The 15543-nt window shown below is 34.7% G+C and overlaps 1 protein-coding gene across 1 annotated transcript; it reads left to right on the top strand.

Annotated features, from left to right (window-relative positions):
- Window positions 1-6422: 6422 nt before the first annotated feature.
- LOC111995561 (methanol O-anthraniloyltransferase) lies at window positions 6423-11190 on the top strand. Its single transcript, XM_024027465.2, has 2 exons — window positions 6423-7007; window positions 10099-11190. Exons 1-2 carry the CDS (start codon window positions 6555-6557, stop codon window positions 11026-11028), a joined length of 1383 nt encoding a protein of 460 aa, XP_023883233.1. The 5' UTR covers window positions 6423-6554; the 3' UTR covers window positions 11029-11190.
- The last annotated feature ends 4353 nt before the right edge of the window (window positions 11191-15543 follow it).

The following is a 15543-nucleotide window of genomic DNA, read 5'->3' as shown; positions in this document are numbered from 1 at the left end:
CGGACCGGATCGAACCGGGAGGTCGGACCGTGAAAACCGTGAACTAGGATGAAAACCGATTTTTTAAACATAAAGAACTGGGCATATGTGGCAATTCCGTGAACCCCTAAAACGGGGGTTGGACCATACGAACCAGTGTCAAGAATCGTGCGGTCCAACCCCTTAGCAATTTTATTTTTTTTTTATTTTTTTTATTTTTAGTAAAAACAACTTAACACAATTTATTCTACTTAATTAAATTATCCATCTCTTACAAGGAATAAAAAAAAATTATAATTAAAATCCTTCAAAGATATTTAACTTTACTTCAAAAATTAATCATAAATTTTAATGTTTTCATGGTTATTATTTTATTTTATTAACTTTCTTATTTAATTATTAAATATATGCTTGAAAATCATTAAATTTCCCTCACATATATAGATATATTAGTCAATTTTGCTAGTTTTATAAATTTAATATCTATATTTAGGCTTTAATTAATTATTAAATTAATTATGACGTAATCACGGTTCGACCTTAAAAACCTTGAACCTCTCCTTTTTACGGTTCAATGAACGGTCCGGGTCTGAAAATCTTGCTTATTGGAACTTGAAATCAAACTAATCTAAACAATACCAATCAAAACCACCAATCCTAAACAATTAAAACCAAACCAATCTAAACAAGAAGTGATATCAGGAAACGTCATCTATATCTATTTAGCAACGTGGCTGGCTATAGAAATCTTCTTGTCAACGTGGCCATGCAAGTCTTCATCCTTAGCAACGTGGTTATCTGAGGATGCTTGTAACAATTTTGCCCCCTTAAATTCACCCTTGTCCTCGAGGATCAATGTAGGAAACTGTTGACGCAAGTCTTCAAGATTTTCCCACATGGCTTCACTTGGTGCTAGCCCTTGCTAATGAATGAGAACTTCTGTGCTTCCTTTCTTCTTCCTTTGTTCCAATACCGCTTGTGGCCTCAGAATGAGAGAATCATCTTCCTTTTGTGTTGATGGCAACTTAATCTACACTTTTACTCCCTGTCCAAGTTTCTTCTTAAGGAATGATATGTGAAAAGTTGGATGAATGCGAGACTCTTGGGGTAACTCGAGCTTGTAGGTAACAGGTCCAACCTTTTGCAACACCTTGTATGGGCCGTAGTATCTTGGTGATAATTTTAGATTTCTTCGCACAGATAGGGACATTTGCCAATACGGATGAAGCCGTAGGTATACCCAATCGCCTTCCTTAAAAGATCTTTCAGTGTGGTGCTTATCATAAAAATTTTTCATACAGGCTTGGGACTCTTTCAATTGGTCTCGTAGTTCTTCGATGACTCGGTCTCTTGCTCTTAACTCCTGGTCAACTACCTCTACTTTAATGGTTCTTAGGACATAAGACAATAGTGTAGGGGGAGATCTACCATACACAATCTCAAAATGTGTTTTCTTTGTAGAAGAGTGGAGACTTGTGTTGTAACAAAATTCTGCCCATGAAACCCAACGAACCCATTCTTTTGGCTTGGAACTTGTTAAACACCTCAGGTACATTTCCATAGTGCGGTTGAGCACTTTAGTTTGGCCATCTGTTTGTGGGTGGTATGATGAACTGAAGTTGAAGGTTGTGCCATTCAATCTAAACAACTCCTTCCAAAAACAAACTGGTAAATGTAGGGTGCCTGTCACAAACTATGGATTGTGGCATTCCATGCAACCTAAAAACATGATCAAAAAACACTTGGGCGACACTAGTAGCAGTGTACGGGTGAGAGATTAGAATAAAATGAGCATATTTAGATAGTTTATCAACAACTACTAAGATAGTGGACTTTCCTTTTGATATTGGAAGACCTTCTACAAAGTCCAGAGATATATCAGACCAAACCTGAGTAGGAATTAGGAGAGGTTGGAGTAGACCGGTTGGAGCTAAGTTCTCTATCTTGTGTCGTTGACAGGTGTCACATGGCTTGATAAACTCCTTAACTTGTTGCCTCATGCCTTTCCAATTAAAAATGGAACGAACTCGATGTAGAGTCTTGTGGTAGCCTTCATGAGTACTGGGGTGAATTTCATTGATAATGGTTGCAATAAGCGAAGATTCTTCCCTTAGGAAAATTTTTTCCTTAAAGAAAAGTATTCCTTCATGAAATTGCCACGAGCCCACAACTTCACCTTCTTGGCATAACTTGGCAAGCCTTTGGAGTTGTGGTTGAGTCTGGACCTCCTTTCTTATTGGTTCTAGCCACCTTGGTATTGGTTGGGAGATAGCAACAAGTTCTCCTTTCTCTTCACGTCTTGACAACGCATCAGCTACCAAATTCTCACTCCCTCGTTTGTATTCAATGACAAAGTCGTACCTCATTAGTTTGGTTAGCCACTTTTGTTGGGCCTCTGTAGTGATCTTTTGCACCCAAAGATATTTTAAGCTTCTTTGATCTGCTCGGATAATGAACTTTCGTCCCATGAGATATGGTCTCCATTTCCACAGCGCTAGCACCAAGGCGAGCATTTCTTTATCGTAAGCTGAGAGGGCCAACTTCCTTCCATCAAGGGCTTGACGAAAGAATGCAACCGGTCTTTGTTCTTACATGAGAACTCCACCAATACCAGTGTTTGAGGCATTACACTCTACTACAAATGGTTTAGTGAAGTCTGGAAGTGTCAACACTGGAGATTGAGTCATTACTATCTTTAATTCCTCAAACGCCATTTCGGCTTTTGGATTCCAAAGGAATGAATCTTTCTTTAACATATTTGTAAGAGGCCATGCTATCTTCCCATAATCTTGGACAAATTTACGATAGTACCCGGTCAATCCCAAAAAACCTCAAAGAGCTTTAAGTGAAGTTGGTTTAGGCCAATCTACCATTGATGCTTCCTTGTCTAGGTCCACTGCTACTCCCTCCTTGGAAATCACATAACCAAGATATTTAACTTTCACTTGGCCGAATTGACACTTCTCCTTTTTCACATATAGCTTGTGGTTTCTAAGAGTCGATAGCACTATCTTGACATGTCGCAAATGCTCTTCCCAACTTTTGTTGTAGATTAAGATGTCATCAAAAAATAACAAAACAAACTTGCACAAGTATTATTTGAAAACTTCATTCATAAAGGATTGGAAGGTAGATGGGGCATTAGTAAGTCCAAAGGGCATTACCTGAAACTCATAGTGGCCTTAATGGGTTCTAAATGCCGTTTTTGAAATGTCACTTGGATGCATGCGGATTTGATGGTACCCTGATAATCAACGCAAAACCTCCAGGACATGCTCCATGTAATTCATCCAACAATTCATCAATTACTGGAATTGGGAACTTGTCTTTTATAGTAATTTGATTCAAGGCCTAATAATCAACACAAAACCTCCAAGAACCATCACTCTTCCTTACTAGTATAACTGGTGATGAGTAGGGACTATTGCTTGGTCGTATCACCCCAGATGCTAGCATATCTGAAACCATATGTTTAATCTTTGTCTTTTGGATGTGTGGATAGCAATAAGGCCTCACACACACAGGTCCCTTACTAGGGATCAAGGGAATCTTGTGCTCATGTGACCTAGTTGGTGGCAATTGCTTGGGTTTTGCAAATAAGTCCTTGAATGAGGCCAAAATCTTTTGTAGCCGCTCGTCTTCCTTGGTTCCATGTGTTAGATCTTAAGGCTATTAATCCACAGGTGTAAGAGCATATAATTGCACTAAGAACCACTAGCCATTGTGACAGTGATCCCTTGAAGAACCACTCATACCCCTAAGCATTTCCCCAAGCTGGTTAATCTCTCTCCACTAGCCGCTGTGACTTGGAGTCACCCATCATTCTTGGGTTGCAACCTCGACCTTCTTGCCACTCTTTCACTTAAGAAATTATGGGTACTACCTGAGTCCACCAGGATGGTTATCATCTTTTTACCCATATGACCTCGCACCCTCATAGTTTGAGGAGCTTGAGTCCCAGCAATGGCATGCAAGGAGATGTTGACGGTTTCATTTTCCTCCTCTCCTTTTTCTTCAATCTCTTTAACCTCCTTCCCATCATCCCCTTCATCATCAGACCAACTCCCTTCAATTAAAAAGAGCTTCTTACAATGATGGCCAGGCCCAAACTTTTCATCATAGTTTTAACACAACCCTTTGTCCCTTCTATCTTTGAGTTCGACTGGAGTGAGTCTTCTAATGGCATGATTTAGGAGGCGTTGCACATTCAAGGGTGATGACATAGGTGTCTTCTTTGCATCTGGTGTGAATGTTCGACATTGAGACTGCAATCGAGCTTCATTAAGACGTGCTAGGCCAATTGTTGCAGCGAGCGTTGTTGGGTGTGATGCTTGCACTTTGACTCGAATGCCTTCCTTAAGCCCACTCACAAAACAACTAACTTGTTGTGAGGGGGTCAATCTTTTTGTGCGTATAGTAACCTCTCAAATTGACCTTGGTACTCCCAAACTGAGTTAGTTTGCTTTAACTTTCTGAGATCGCCAAAGAAGTCTTCATATTGAGTGGGACCATACCGCGCATTTAAGCCTTTCTTAAGGCAATTCCACGTGATTGCCTGCTCTTCCTCCTTTAACAATTGATACCATAATTGGGCTTCCCCCTCTAAGTGGCATACTGCGAGTGGCACACGTTCTTCTTTCGGGGTTTGCTGAAACTTAAAGAATTGATCAACTTAACACATCCAGCTAGTGGGATCTTCGTTTCCGTTGAAGCGTGGGAAGTCCAACTTGGCAAGCTTGGTGACGGTTGATGAAGTTGTATGACTCATTCCTTCTCCGGTACTGAAATAGTTTCGCTTGAAACCACTTCGATTTAAGGAACCTTCACCATGGTCAAAATTTTGGTTCAGTACAAGCTGGTTTAATCGAGAGTTTAGAGCAGAAAACATTTCTTGCATTTGCTTCATCACGTTATCATGCTTGCAGTTTAATGCTCCAAGCTCGGCTTCAATGTGGCTGATACATTGCTCCTCCATCACTGGCTTTGATACCAAGTTGTTATGTTCAACTTGGATTTCACATCTGTTAGGTTCTAAAGACTTAGGATTTAATGTATTTAGAACTCTAATATGTATTGTTGGCAAATCATGATCAAAACAGATTGTTTAGTCTTGTTTAGACTTGCTCAAAGTGTGCGTTGTATGTAAAGTTGGAATCGAGTGGCTGCAAAAAATATTAGTGACTTTCGGTCTAGCTCGATTGATTGAAAATTAGACTCAATCTATCGAATCTCGGGCAGAATGTTTTTTTCTGCAGAATTTCTAACTCAGCCCAAGCCCATTAAGGATTAGGGTTTCAGATCTAATTCTCCTAGTATATAAAGAAAACTCTAGCCACGTTTTTAGGGAAGCTCTTGTTGCTCATATTTTGCGGTTTGTGTGAATCTTTTGTGAGATCCTTGAGGAGCTTTCCTTTACATAAACTTAGAGTTTTCAAGGTAGAGATATTATCAACACCTTGATGATCAACTCAGTTGCTGCCATTGGAGCTTAAAGAATAACAAGCGGGGGTGCTTGTATCTTGTGAAGAATCCAAGAAAGAAGGAGTCCATGGATTCGGAGTTTGCACGTGGTCATGTCAGTAAGTTCTACTGGTAGGTAGCATTAGGAGGTTAAGCGGGGAGCTTGTAAGTCCTTTTGTATGAACTTCGATTCTTTCACATAGTAGATTCAGGTTTACCTTGAGGATAGTTAGGTCAAATCCTCCCCAAGTTTTTACTGTGTGGTTTCCTAGGTCATCATATTATTGTGTCATTTACTTTTCCGCTGCTTTATATTCTTGATATGATTGTATGTTTGTGATAACCTAGATTTGCATAATTTGACTAAGTTAATCACTTGGCTAATTAACTAGGTTAATCTGGTTGGGTTAAGAGGTCTAAATTTCTTTCAACATCCTCTACCTCTTCCTCTCTTACCTATTTTGATGAAATAGATATTAGAAAATGGTTGAGGGTGCTTTAAGTGGTTTTCTTCGAGGGAAACTGAGCCTCCTTTAGAATTTAATTGGAATAAACTGATTTGCCCTTCCATTTCATACTTCTGAATATAAATACACATTACAAGATAATGATAAACTTACTACCAACCTATATCGGATAGCTATCATAGCTCATCCTTTATTTGAAACCCTTGCTAAGATAATGCTTAGCTTATTGGAACTTGAAATCAAACTAATCTAAACAATACCAATCTAAACCACAGATCCTAAACAATTAAAACCAAACCAATCTAAACAAGAAGTGATATTAGGAAACGTCATCTATATCTCTTTAGCAACGTGGCTGGCTACGAAAATCTTCTTGTCAACGTGGCCATGCAAGTATTCGTCCTTAGCAACGTGGGTATCTGAGGATGCTTGTAACATGATTTATGTTTATGGTCCCACCGATGTGGCATACTTTTGTTTGATGTAAGAGCTTTTGCTTTCACTGTTTTTTTTTCTCTGCTGAATAGCTTTTACTTTCGATTGTAATACAAGAAAAGCAATGGATGGATATAAATATAAGAAGACCCTCGTCCACTTTAATCATATATTTTCTGTTTCTTTTACTTATTCATTTTGCACCCACAAAAAATGTCTATGCCACCTTCTTCCCCTCTAGTATTCTCAGTGAGACATTGCGAGCCGGAGTTAATTGTGCCTGCAGAACGAACACCTTATGAGTTAAAGCAACTATCAGACATAGATGACCAAGAAGGCCTTCGTTTTCAGCTTCCATTTATAATGTTTTACTCAAACAGTAATCCATTGATGGTTCATAAAGACCCCACGAAAGTCATCAAAGCAGCTCTAGCTAAAGCACTAGTGTATTATTACCCTTTTGCAGGTAGGCTTAGGGAAGGATGTAACCGGAAACTTATGGTGGATTGCACCGGAGAAGGAATCTTGTTCGTTGAAGCTGATGCAGACATCACACTGGAGCAGCTTGGTGACACAATACAACCACCATGCCCATATATTGATGAGCTTCTACGAGATGTTCCTGGCTCTAATGGTATACTTGGATGCCCTTTGCTACTCATTCAGGTATACATATGTTAAAGTCGTCGCTAAATTCCCTCCACTCCAAGTTATAAATTAATACCATAGATTCTGAATTCGAAGGTTAATTTTAATATAGTGGGCTGGTTAAACCATTGTTAGGGTCTAAATCAAAGTAGTTAATACCGTACTCAATGTCATTTTAGTTTAATTCAAAGAACTACCCTGTTTGGTTACATCTCACCCATATTTCTTAATTCATATCTCAATTTTTATAACTCACAACTCACAATTCGTAAACTCATTCTCATAACTCATAATTTCTGAACTCATCTCAAATTTTTGTTTGGCAATTGATATTTCCTCTGTTTTTGGTTAGTAAAAAGCAAAATATAACTCAGTCGATGGGGCCCTTGGTACCCTTCTCTTCAGCAATAAATACCATCTGACTTGATGAGACAATTCATCACATGTGAGTCCTATTTTGTGCATGTTATTACTATTTTGCCTCTTAACTCAATTTTTTAAAATCTGAAAACTCATAAAACTTGATTTAATATCTCATCACTCATTCTCACTTTTTTGAGTATTGAGTGATAATAATTGAGAATAAAAATTAAGGTAAACAAGAAAATTATTGGTGGGGCTTACAAATTTTGAGTAATGAGCGATGAAAATTGAAAATTGAGTGATGAAAATGGCTAAACCAAACACCCCCTAAATCTTTCGTTTCTAGTTAATACTAGTATGTCCCATTTTGAGTTTACAGCAATTTACATATAATTTAAAATCTAAATATCCCGTAATCCCAAACTTTTACCTAACTATATTAACCTAATATATTAATATGTTTAAATAACATGTTTTATGACATTTGTTTTAATTTGTTAACAATTTTTTAATTATTTGTTCCGATCGAAATTCCCCAAAATTCCATGACATAGCCGTATATTTTATCATGTATGCTTCAAAGTGGCCGGTACTGGTATCAGTTTAATAGTTCATAGGGTACATACTGTCAGTACAACCAATACCAATATATATGGTGTTGATTACTTTGCCCAAATTCGAATTAATTAATATTCCTTGAATATCATTAGTTAGTTCCTCTCCATTTCTCATAAAATCGATAGTTTTCTTTTTTTTTTTTAGAATAAAAACTGATAGTTTATTTCACAGGTAACATTTTATTTCTTAAATTAAATATTTTCATCAGGCACTGAATACACCACATATAATAATTAAGAATAAAGACTAGTGCGGACTCTATTTGGAGAACTTATTAATCATTTATACACTTTTGAAGTATTTTAAAACATATTTATTTTGAAAAGTTAATAGACAACTTTAATAACTTTTCAAATCATATTATCTACTATATATTAATAAAAATCCTCATCTTTTATTTTCTTTATATAAGTTTAAATTAAGAAATATAATTATGGAAATTATTAACTTTTTATTCCAATCCAAATGTTTGAATGGTGTTCTTTTAAAGAGTAAGATTTTTTAAGGTGAATAAATTCTTTGAAAGGAGGACTAAGAGCTATATAAACTTAGAGATTAAATTCTATAAGGATGGGGTGTAAAACTTATGTTTTACACCATCCAATAAGTGATTGCCACATTAGCATTTTACTTAAAATTTATTAAAATTCAATACATCCTAACTTAACTATTCGGGGACTATGCCATACACGAAAAAGTTCAATATAATATGATTTTTTTTATTGTTAATTTTTTATATTTTAATATAAAATTATATAATCATGTTAGTTATTAATAGAAATTTATTATGATTTTGTTTGTAAATATATTTTATAACATTACGCACTTATATATTATGACTGTGTCATATATGGAATTATATAGTCTCTTATTTATAGAAAATATGATATACAAAGATTCTAATGGAGGATTTAAATATAGAATAAAGTTTAATTTTAAATTAAAAATAAATATTAGAATAATGACATATAAAATTGTGAGGTCTAAAGGTTTATGTGACACAATATTATGAGTTCAACCAAAAGTCAAACATTTGAGACATTTATTATGCTTGTATTTGTACAGTTATAAACTATTTTACAACATTTTTACATAATGTTAAATTGGCCAACCTCTTATTAGTCTTCATCTAAACCCATTATTAATATCATTTTTTTTATTTATCAATAATTACTCACCACGTTAGCAGTTTGTAAATTTTTTTGTAAAACATTTTGTATCTCTAGCATTATTCTAAAAATGTTAAAGTATTATGCATTTATTATGATTGTGTTTGTATATGAAATTATATAGTCTACAATTTAAAGAAAATATGATATACCAAGATTCTAATGGAGAGTTTAAATACAGAATATATGAAATTTAAGTTTAAATTAAAAATAAATATTAAAGTAATGATGTGTAAAACTATAATGCCTAAAAGTTTATGTAGCATAATATATATTATGAATTCAATCAAAAGTCAAATGTCTTTGACTTTTTTGAACATATTTTACTCTTGTTATAATTTTTTTTGTTGTTGTAAACTTGTTATTGTTGCGAGTAGGTTTTTATTTGGGGGGGGGGGGGGGGTGGGGGGGGAACTTACCTTTAAATGCATCGGCATTTTCATTTCTTGTTAATTAATGATGTTAAAAGTTATGTAGTTCAATTGGCACTTCTGTGAAGTTAAAAATATAATAGATTTACCATACAAGTCTTATAAATGAAGGATCATCAATCATTAAAAAAATAATTCAAACATTCATTTAGGGTCTGTTTGGAATTCGCTTATTTTGCTGAAACTGAAAACTTTTTTACTAAAAGTACTGTAGATAAAGGTAAAAGTTAATTGAAATAGTACAGTAGAACCCACGAATAATACCAAAAAGTACAGTATGACCTATAAATAGTAGAAAACAATAAGTTAAATAGTAAAATAAACTGACTTTTTAATCTAGAGCCAAATGCACACTTAATATGTTTTTTATGCAATACCAAACATATTTTTGTTACATTTAATTTATCTGTAAAGTTTTTGTGGTAAAATTTGAAATAGCTAACATTTATTTAATATGTTGTTTATGAGGCACCTTTTTTGGATTTGTCCTCTTCTTGGTAGCCTAAACTGTCATCTAACGAATTGCAGGTGACCCTTTTGACATGCGGAGGATTCATCTTTGCGGTACGACTAAACCACACTATCAGTGATTCACTTGGGTTGGTGCAATTCCTCAACACTATTGCAGAGATGGCAAGGGGCTCATGTGTACCATCGAAACAACCGGTATGGCAAAGACATATCTTAAATGCACGAGACCCACCAAGAATTACTTGTATACATCACGAGTACGAGATGGTGAATAACAACAAAAGCACAACAATAATAGAGAACAACAACATGGTCCATTGGTCTTTCTTTTTTGGTCCAAAAGAGATGAGATCGATACGGAAGCATCTTCCTCCACAACTTCAGACATGCTCTACCTTTGAGATACTCACTGCTTTTTTATGGAAATGCCGCACGATCGCGCTTGAGTTTGATCCAAATGATGTTGTTCGTTTATCATGCTTTATCAATTTGCGTGGTAAGCAACGCATGAAATTGCAAGTGCCTAATGGATATTATGGGAATGCATTTGCATTCCCTACTGTAATTTCCAAGGCTGAATTACTACGTAAAAATCCATTAGGATATGCACTAGAGTTGGTCAAAAAGACAAAGGCAGAAATGAGTGAAGAGTACATAAGGTCACTGGCAGATCTTATGGTGATCAAAGGACGTCCTCCTTGTATAACAGCTGGCAACTTTCTTGTTGCTGATACAACACAAGTTGGGCTTTCAGGGATCGATTTTGGGTGGGGGAAGCCGGTTTATGGGGGTCCTAGCGGGGCCATACCATTTGTTAGCTTCTATGCAACGTTCAAAAACAACAAAGGTGAAGATGGGGTTGTAGTACCAATATGGTTGCCACTGCCTGCAATGGAAAGGTTTCAACTAGAGTTGCTAAAGATAACTCAGGAACCAGTTGATCAATCTTATGGCATAATGCCAACAAAAATTATGTCCACACTCTAAAGCAGTTGTTGGAGAAAGTCCAGTGAATTATGTTAGGTTTTAAATTGTCCTATGTTATAATAAAATGTAGTAAAAGTTGTAATTTAATCAAATTTGAGTTGTATTAATAGAGTGGTGTTAGAGTTGAATAATCAAGTTTGATAAGGTTTTAATTTTCTCAAAGATGATGAATAATATTTTGCTCATTGGGGCCGGCTCTTAGTCATGGCCATTTAAGCCATTACGGAATGCCTCCTATTAGAAAAAAATGCTCCCAAAATTTTAATTTAATAATTAATTATACTAAAAAAAATTTAAAATAAAATTATAGATGATTTGTTTCATGTTTGTTCTCTTTCCGCCCCCTAACAAGGCCACAAAATTTTAGGTAAATAGAAATCCATCATTGATGATCAATTTTTCATTACGACAATGATTCAATTTTGTGAAAAAGTCCCCCACATAATATATTGTCAACTAGTCATTCAATTCTATATATGACCATACACCAAACAATTTATCCCTCTTAATACTAGAAACGAATTTCATATTTTTTTTGTAAAATTTTATGCATGAATCGTGATATTTGATTTTCTATGCAAAATTAATTTTGGTTGAATTAGTATTAATTTGTTGAGTTGTATGTTAACTCCATCTTTGTTTGGGTAGGTTGACGCTATTTAGTTATGTTACTAACAAATGATGTTTCAAATAGTGACTTTGACAAATTAAATTCTATTATTCCTAAAATTTATTTTATTCTTGTCTATTATAATTTTGTATCGTAGATAATGTTTTTTTAGTCATAAATTCTTATTAAAAATATCAATTGAGATATGGAAGACTTTTAAGAAGAAATGAGAGAGAAATTGATAAAATGGGACTTAGTTTTTTCTACAAAAAGAAGTTTTTCAAAATTAGAATTAATAAAATCATACTTAAATCGATTATGTCACAATAACATTAAGTAGATTGGTATATTATAAATTGAAAAAATATGTTTGTAAAACTTAACTAAAAAAACTCAATTAGTCATTTTACATTTCGAAAGGTAGGAAAAATGAAGTTTATATATATATATATATATATAATGATAATGGACTTTAAATATAAAGAAGAATTTAGTTAAAATTTCTTATATAAAATTTGTTTCATTAGAAACTAGACATTACCTTTTCCTTCATACAATACAAAATGAATTTAGGGTTAGTAGGCTTTTTAGATTTTATTGTTCTTTTTTCATACCATTTGATCAAGGAGTGCCAATCGGCACTCTAATTTTGAGAGGAAGTGCCAATTGGGCCAGTCAGTGTCAATCGACAATTCCTTTGTCTAGCCCAACTTTACTTCTGTTTGACCTAATTTGACATTGTTTCAAGTTCCTAACATTTTGCTTACCATATTTCGTTTTTTGTCTTGTTCTTTGGCCAACTCATAAAATATTGTTCACTTTTTTAGGGTTTGCACATTGTCTGTTTGATATAAAGCTTACAAAGTATTTTCATCAATATAAAATTAAAAAATAAAATAAAAATAAAAAAATAAAAAAAAACTTATGATTTTTGGTGATTTAAGGCTATTGTTAAGTTCGGTTTTATAAGGTGACTAAGAGAGATCTTTGACAGAGCTGATGAGTTGGTGTACAAAATTAGCTTTTAATTTTGATAGTGTATAAATTTAAAAACTTATAGCATTTGTTTGGAATTCACTTATTTTGCTGAAGTTGAAAACTTTTTGCTGAGAGCACTGTAAATAAAGGTAAAAATTAACTGAAATAGAATAGTAGAACCCATGAATAGTACCAAAAAGTGCAGTGGGACTCATTAATAGTAGTAAAAATAAGCTAAATAGTAAAATAAATTAGCAAAATTAATCATGCCAAACAAACACATAGGGGCTGTTTGGTTTTTTGAAAACAATCACTCATCACTCCTCACTCAATTTTCGTTACTCATCACACATCACTTAAAATACCCCAATTTTCTATACCCCACCCGTTTGGCACATGTTTTTAGCTTCTCATCACTCAATTTTTTCTACTTTTTGTGGGACCATACCTGAGACCATGTCAGGTATTCTTGTTAGCCTACCCGCCTCACACCATTTCATCATTTCATATCACTTTAGTCTCATTTCCTTTTTCCTTCAGCCCTATTACTCTCGCAAAACCAGAGACTTCAAAACCCCATTCATGGACTCTCCAAGCCTCGCCACCACCGCCACCAAGGGAAGACACCGCACCGACCGAGGTCGATGCGGCGGTCTCAAAAGCACAAGCTCAAGCGCAGCGCCTCGCCGTGGACGAAAAAGACCCCACCCTTGATGTGGGTCCCAATGGCCTTCCTCTCTTCACTTCCACACCTTCCCTATCCCTTCTCTTCCACAAAGACACTTGCTTCTATTTCAAATTCAGGTACCCAAATCAAAGTTTCAACAAAAAATCACTTGTATTTATAGCTTAATAATTGATAATTTGGTCATTTTTGTGTGGATTTGGATTAGTATGGAGTCTTTGAAATCGGCTAGTTTTTTTTTTTTTTTGTGTGGATGAACATGTTTTAAAAAAAAAAAAAAAAAAAAAAAAAAAAAAAAAAAAAAAAAAAAAAAAAAGGCAACCAAACCCAGAAACCCAATGTGAAAAGGAAAGAAAAGAAGAAGAAAAAAAAAAAGACGAAGAAGACCAGACCAGACCTAGCATGAAAGGGAAAAGAAAAAGAAGAAGAAGACCAGTGTGAAAGTAAAAAGAAAAAAGAAGAAGAAGAAGACCACCCAAACTCACCGAACCCAGTGAGAGAGAAAAAAAAAAGGTTCAAAAGTTGCGGCTGTTGCTTTAACAGTGGGTCTCTCAGTGTGTGTTTAATTACAAAAATGCCATATAAAATTGAAAACACCTAAAATGTGTTTTCAATTTCTATAACTCATCACTCAAAAATTAAAGAATTGAGTGATGAAAATAAAAACTGGAAACAATGCCAAATAGACTTTTCAGCCGTGGGACCCACATATACTGAGTTATGAGTGATGGAAATAGAGTTATGGGTGATGGAAACACAAAAACCAAACAACCTCATAGTATTGCAGATATGGCCAGGTAACCATCTGCCAGGAGTTCAAGGTGTTCTTTAGTATACTATTTTCCCTCTGTTTATTTGATTCCCCATGTTGAAGAAAGGAGAGAGAGACAAAGAGACAGAGAGGGGATGGTTAAAATTGGTAATGGAAGTCCAAGATATATCAGTATTCTATTTGACATGCTATGGACATTGTGTAATAGATTATTAAAAAAAAAAAAAAAAAGACATTGTGTAATAGTTATATAATAGATTATCTTCTGGGATTTCAAATCCTCCAATATCTTTCTAGAAGAGCAATGGAATGCAAATCTATCAGATTTTGCATTGGCGAGGTTGTGCCCTTCAGAAGGATTAACCTATGTCTCAATAGCAGTGTGATCGTACAAACTGTTCTGTGACTTAATTGACTACATACCAACTTTGAAAATAAATATTACATTTTTTAAAGAGAAAACTCATATAGGAGTAGGAACTCAAATCTGCCGATAGATTTTTCCAATTTAATATTGTAATATTAAATTATGATTTTTTTGGGTTGTTCTACCTACTTGTGAGCCTATCGCTTTCTGATAATATACATAGATATGTTAATTTAGTATTGAACGGTTTTAGACCCCTTAAACCAACCAGATTAACCTAGTTAATTAGCCAAGTTGTTACTTAGTCAAATTATGCAACTCTAGGTTATCACAAACATACAATCATATCAAAAGTATAAAGCAACGGAATAAAAAATAACACAAGATATGATCACCCAGGAAAACCAAACCAGTAAAAAACCTAGGGAGGATTTGACCTAACTATCCTCAAGGTAAACCTGAATCCACTATGAAAGGATTTAAGTTCATACAAAATATGTTAATTTAGTATTGAACGGTTTTAGACCCCTTAAACCAACTAGATTAACCTAGTTAATTAGCCAAGTTGTTACTTAGTCAAATTATGCAACTCTAGGTTATCACAAACATACAATCATATCAAAAGTATAAAGCAGTGGAATAAAAAATAACACAAGATATGATCACCCAGGAAAACCAAACCGGTAAAAACCTAGGGAGGATTTGACCTAACTATCCTCAAGGTAAACCTGAATCCACTATGAAAGGATTAAAGTTCATACAAAAGGACTCACAAACTCCCCGCTTGACTTCCTAATGCTACCCACCAGTAGAACTTACTGACACGACCACGTGCAAGCTCCAAATCCACAGACTCTTTCTTTTTTGGATTCTCCAATCAGCTACAAGCACCCACGCTTGTTATTCTTTAAGCTCCAATGGCAGCAACCGAGTTGATCATCAATGTTTTGAAGTAATCTCTACCTAAAAAACCCTAAATTTTGTGTAAAGGAAAACTCTTCTAGATCTCACAAGAGATTTACACAAAACAGAAAAGTATGAGCAACAATACAACAGGAGCAACTCTAAAAACACGGTTAGGGTTTTTCTTTATATACCTAGAG

Source organism: Quercus suber, unplaced genomic scaffold (genome assembly GCF_002906115.3).
Source record: "Quercus suber isolate HL8 unplaced genomic scaffold, Cork oak 2.0 scaffold_193, whole genome shotgun sequence".
Classification (NCBI taxonomy): domain Eukaryota; kingdom Viridiplantae; phylum Streptophyta; class Magnoliopsida; order Fagales; family Fagaceae; genus Quercus; species Quercus suber.
This window is presented reverse-complemented; position numbering and strand designations above follow the sequence as displayed.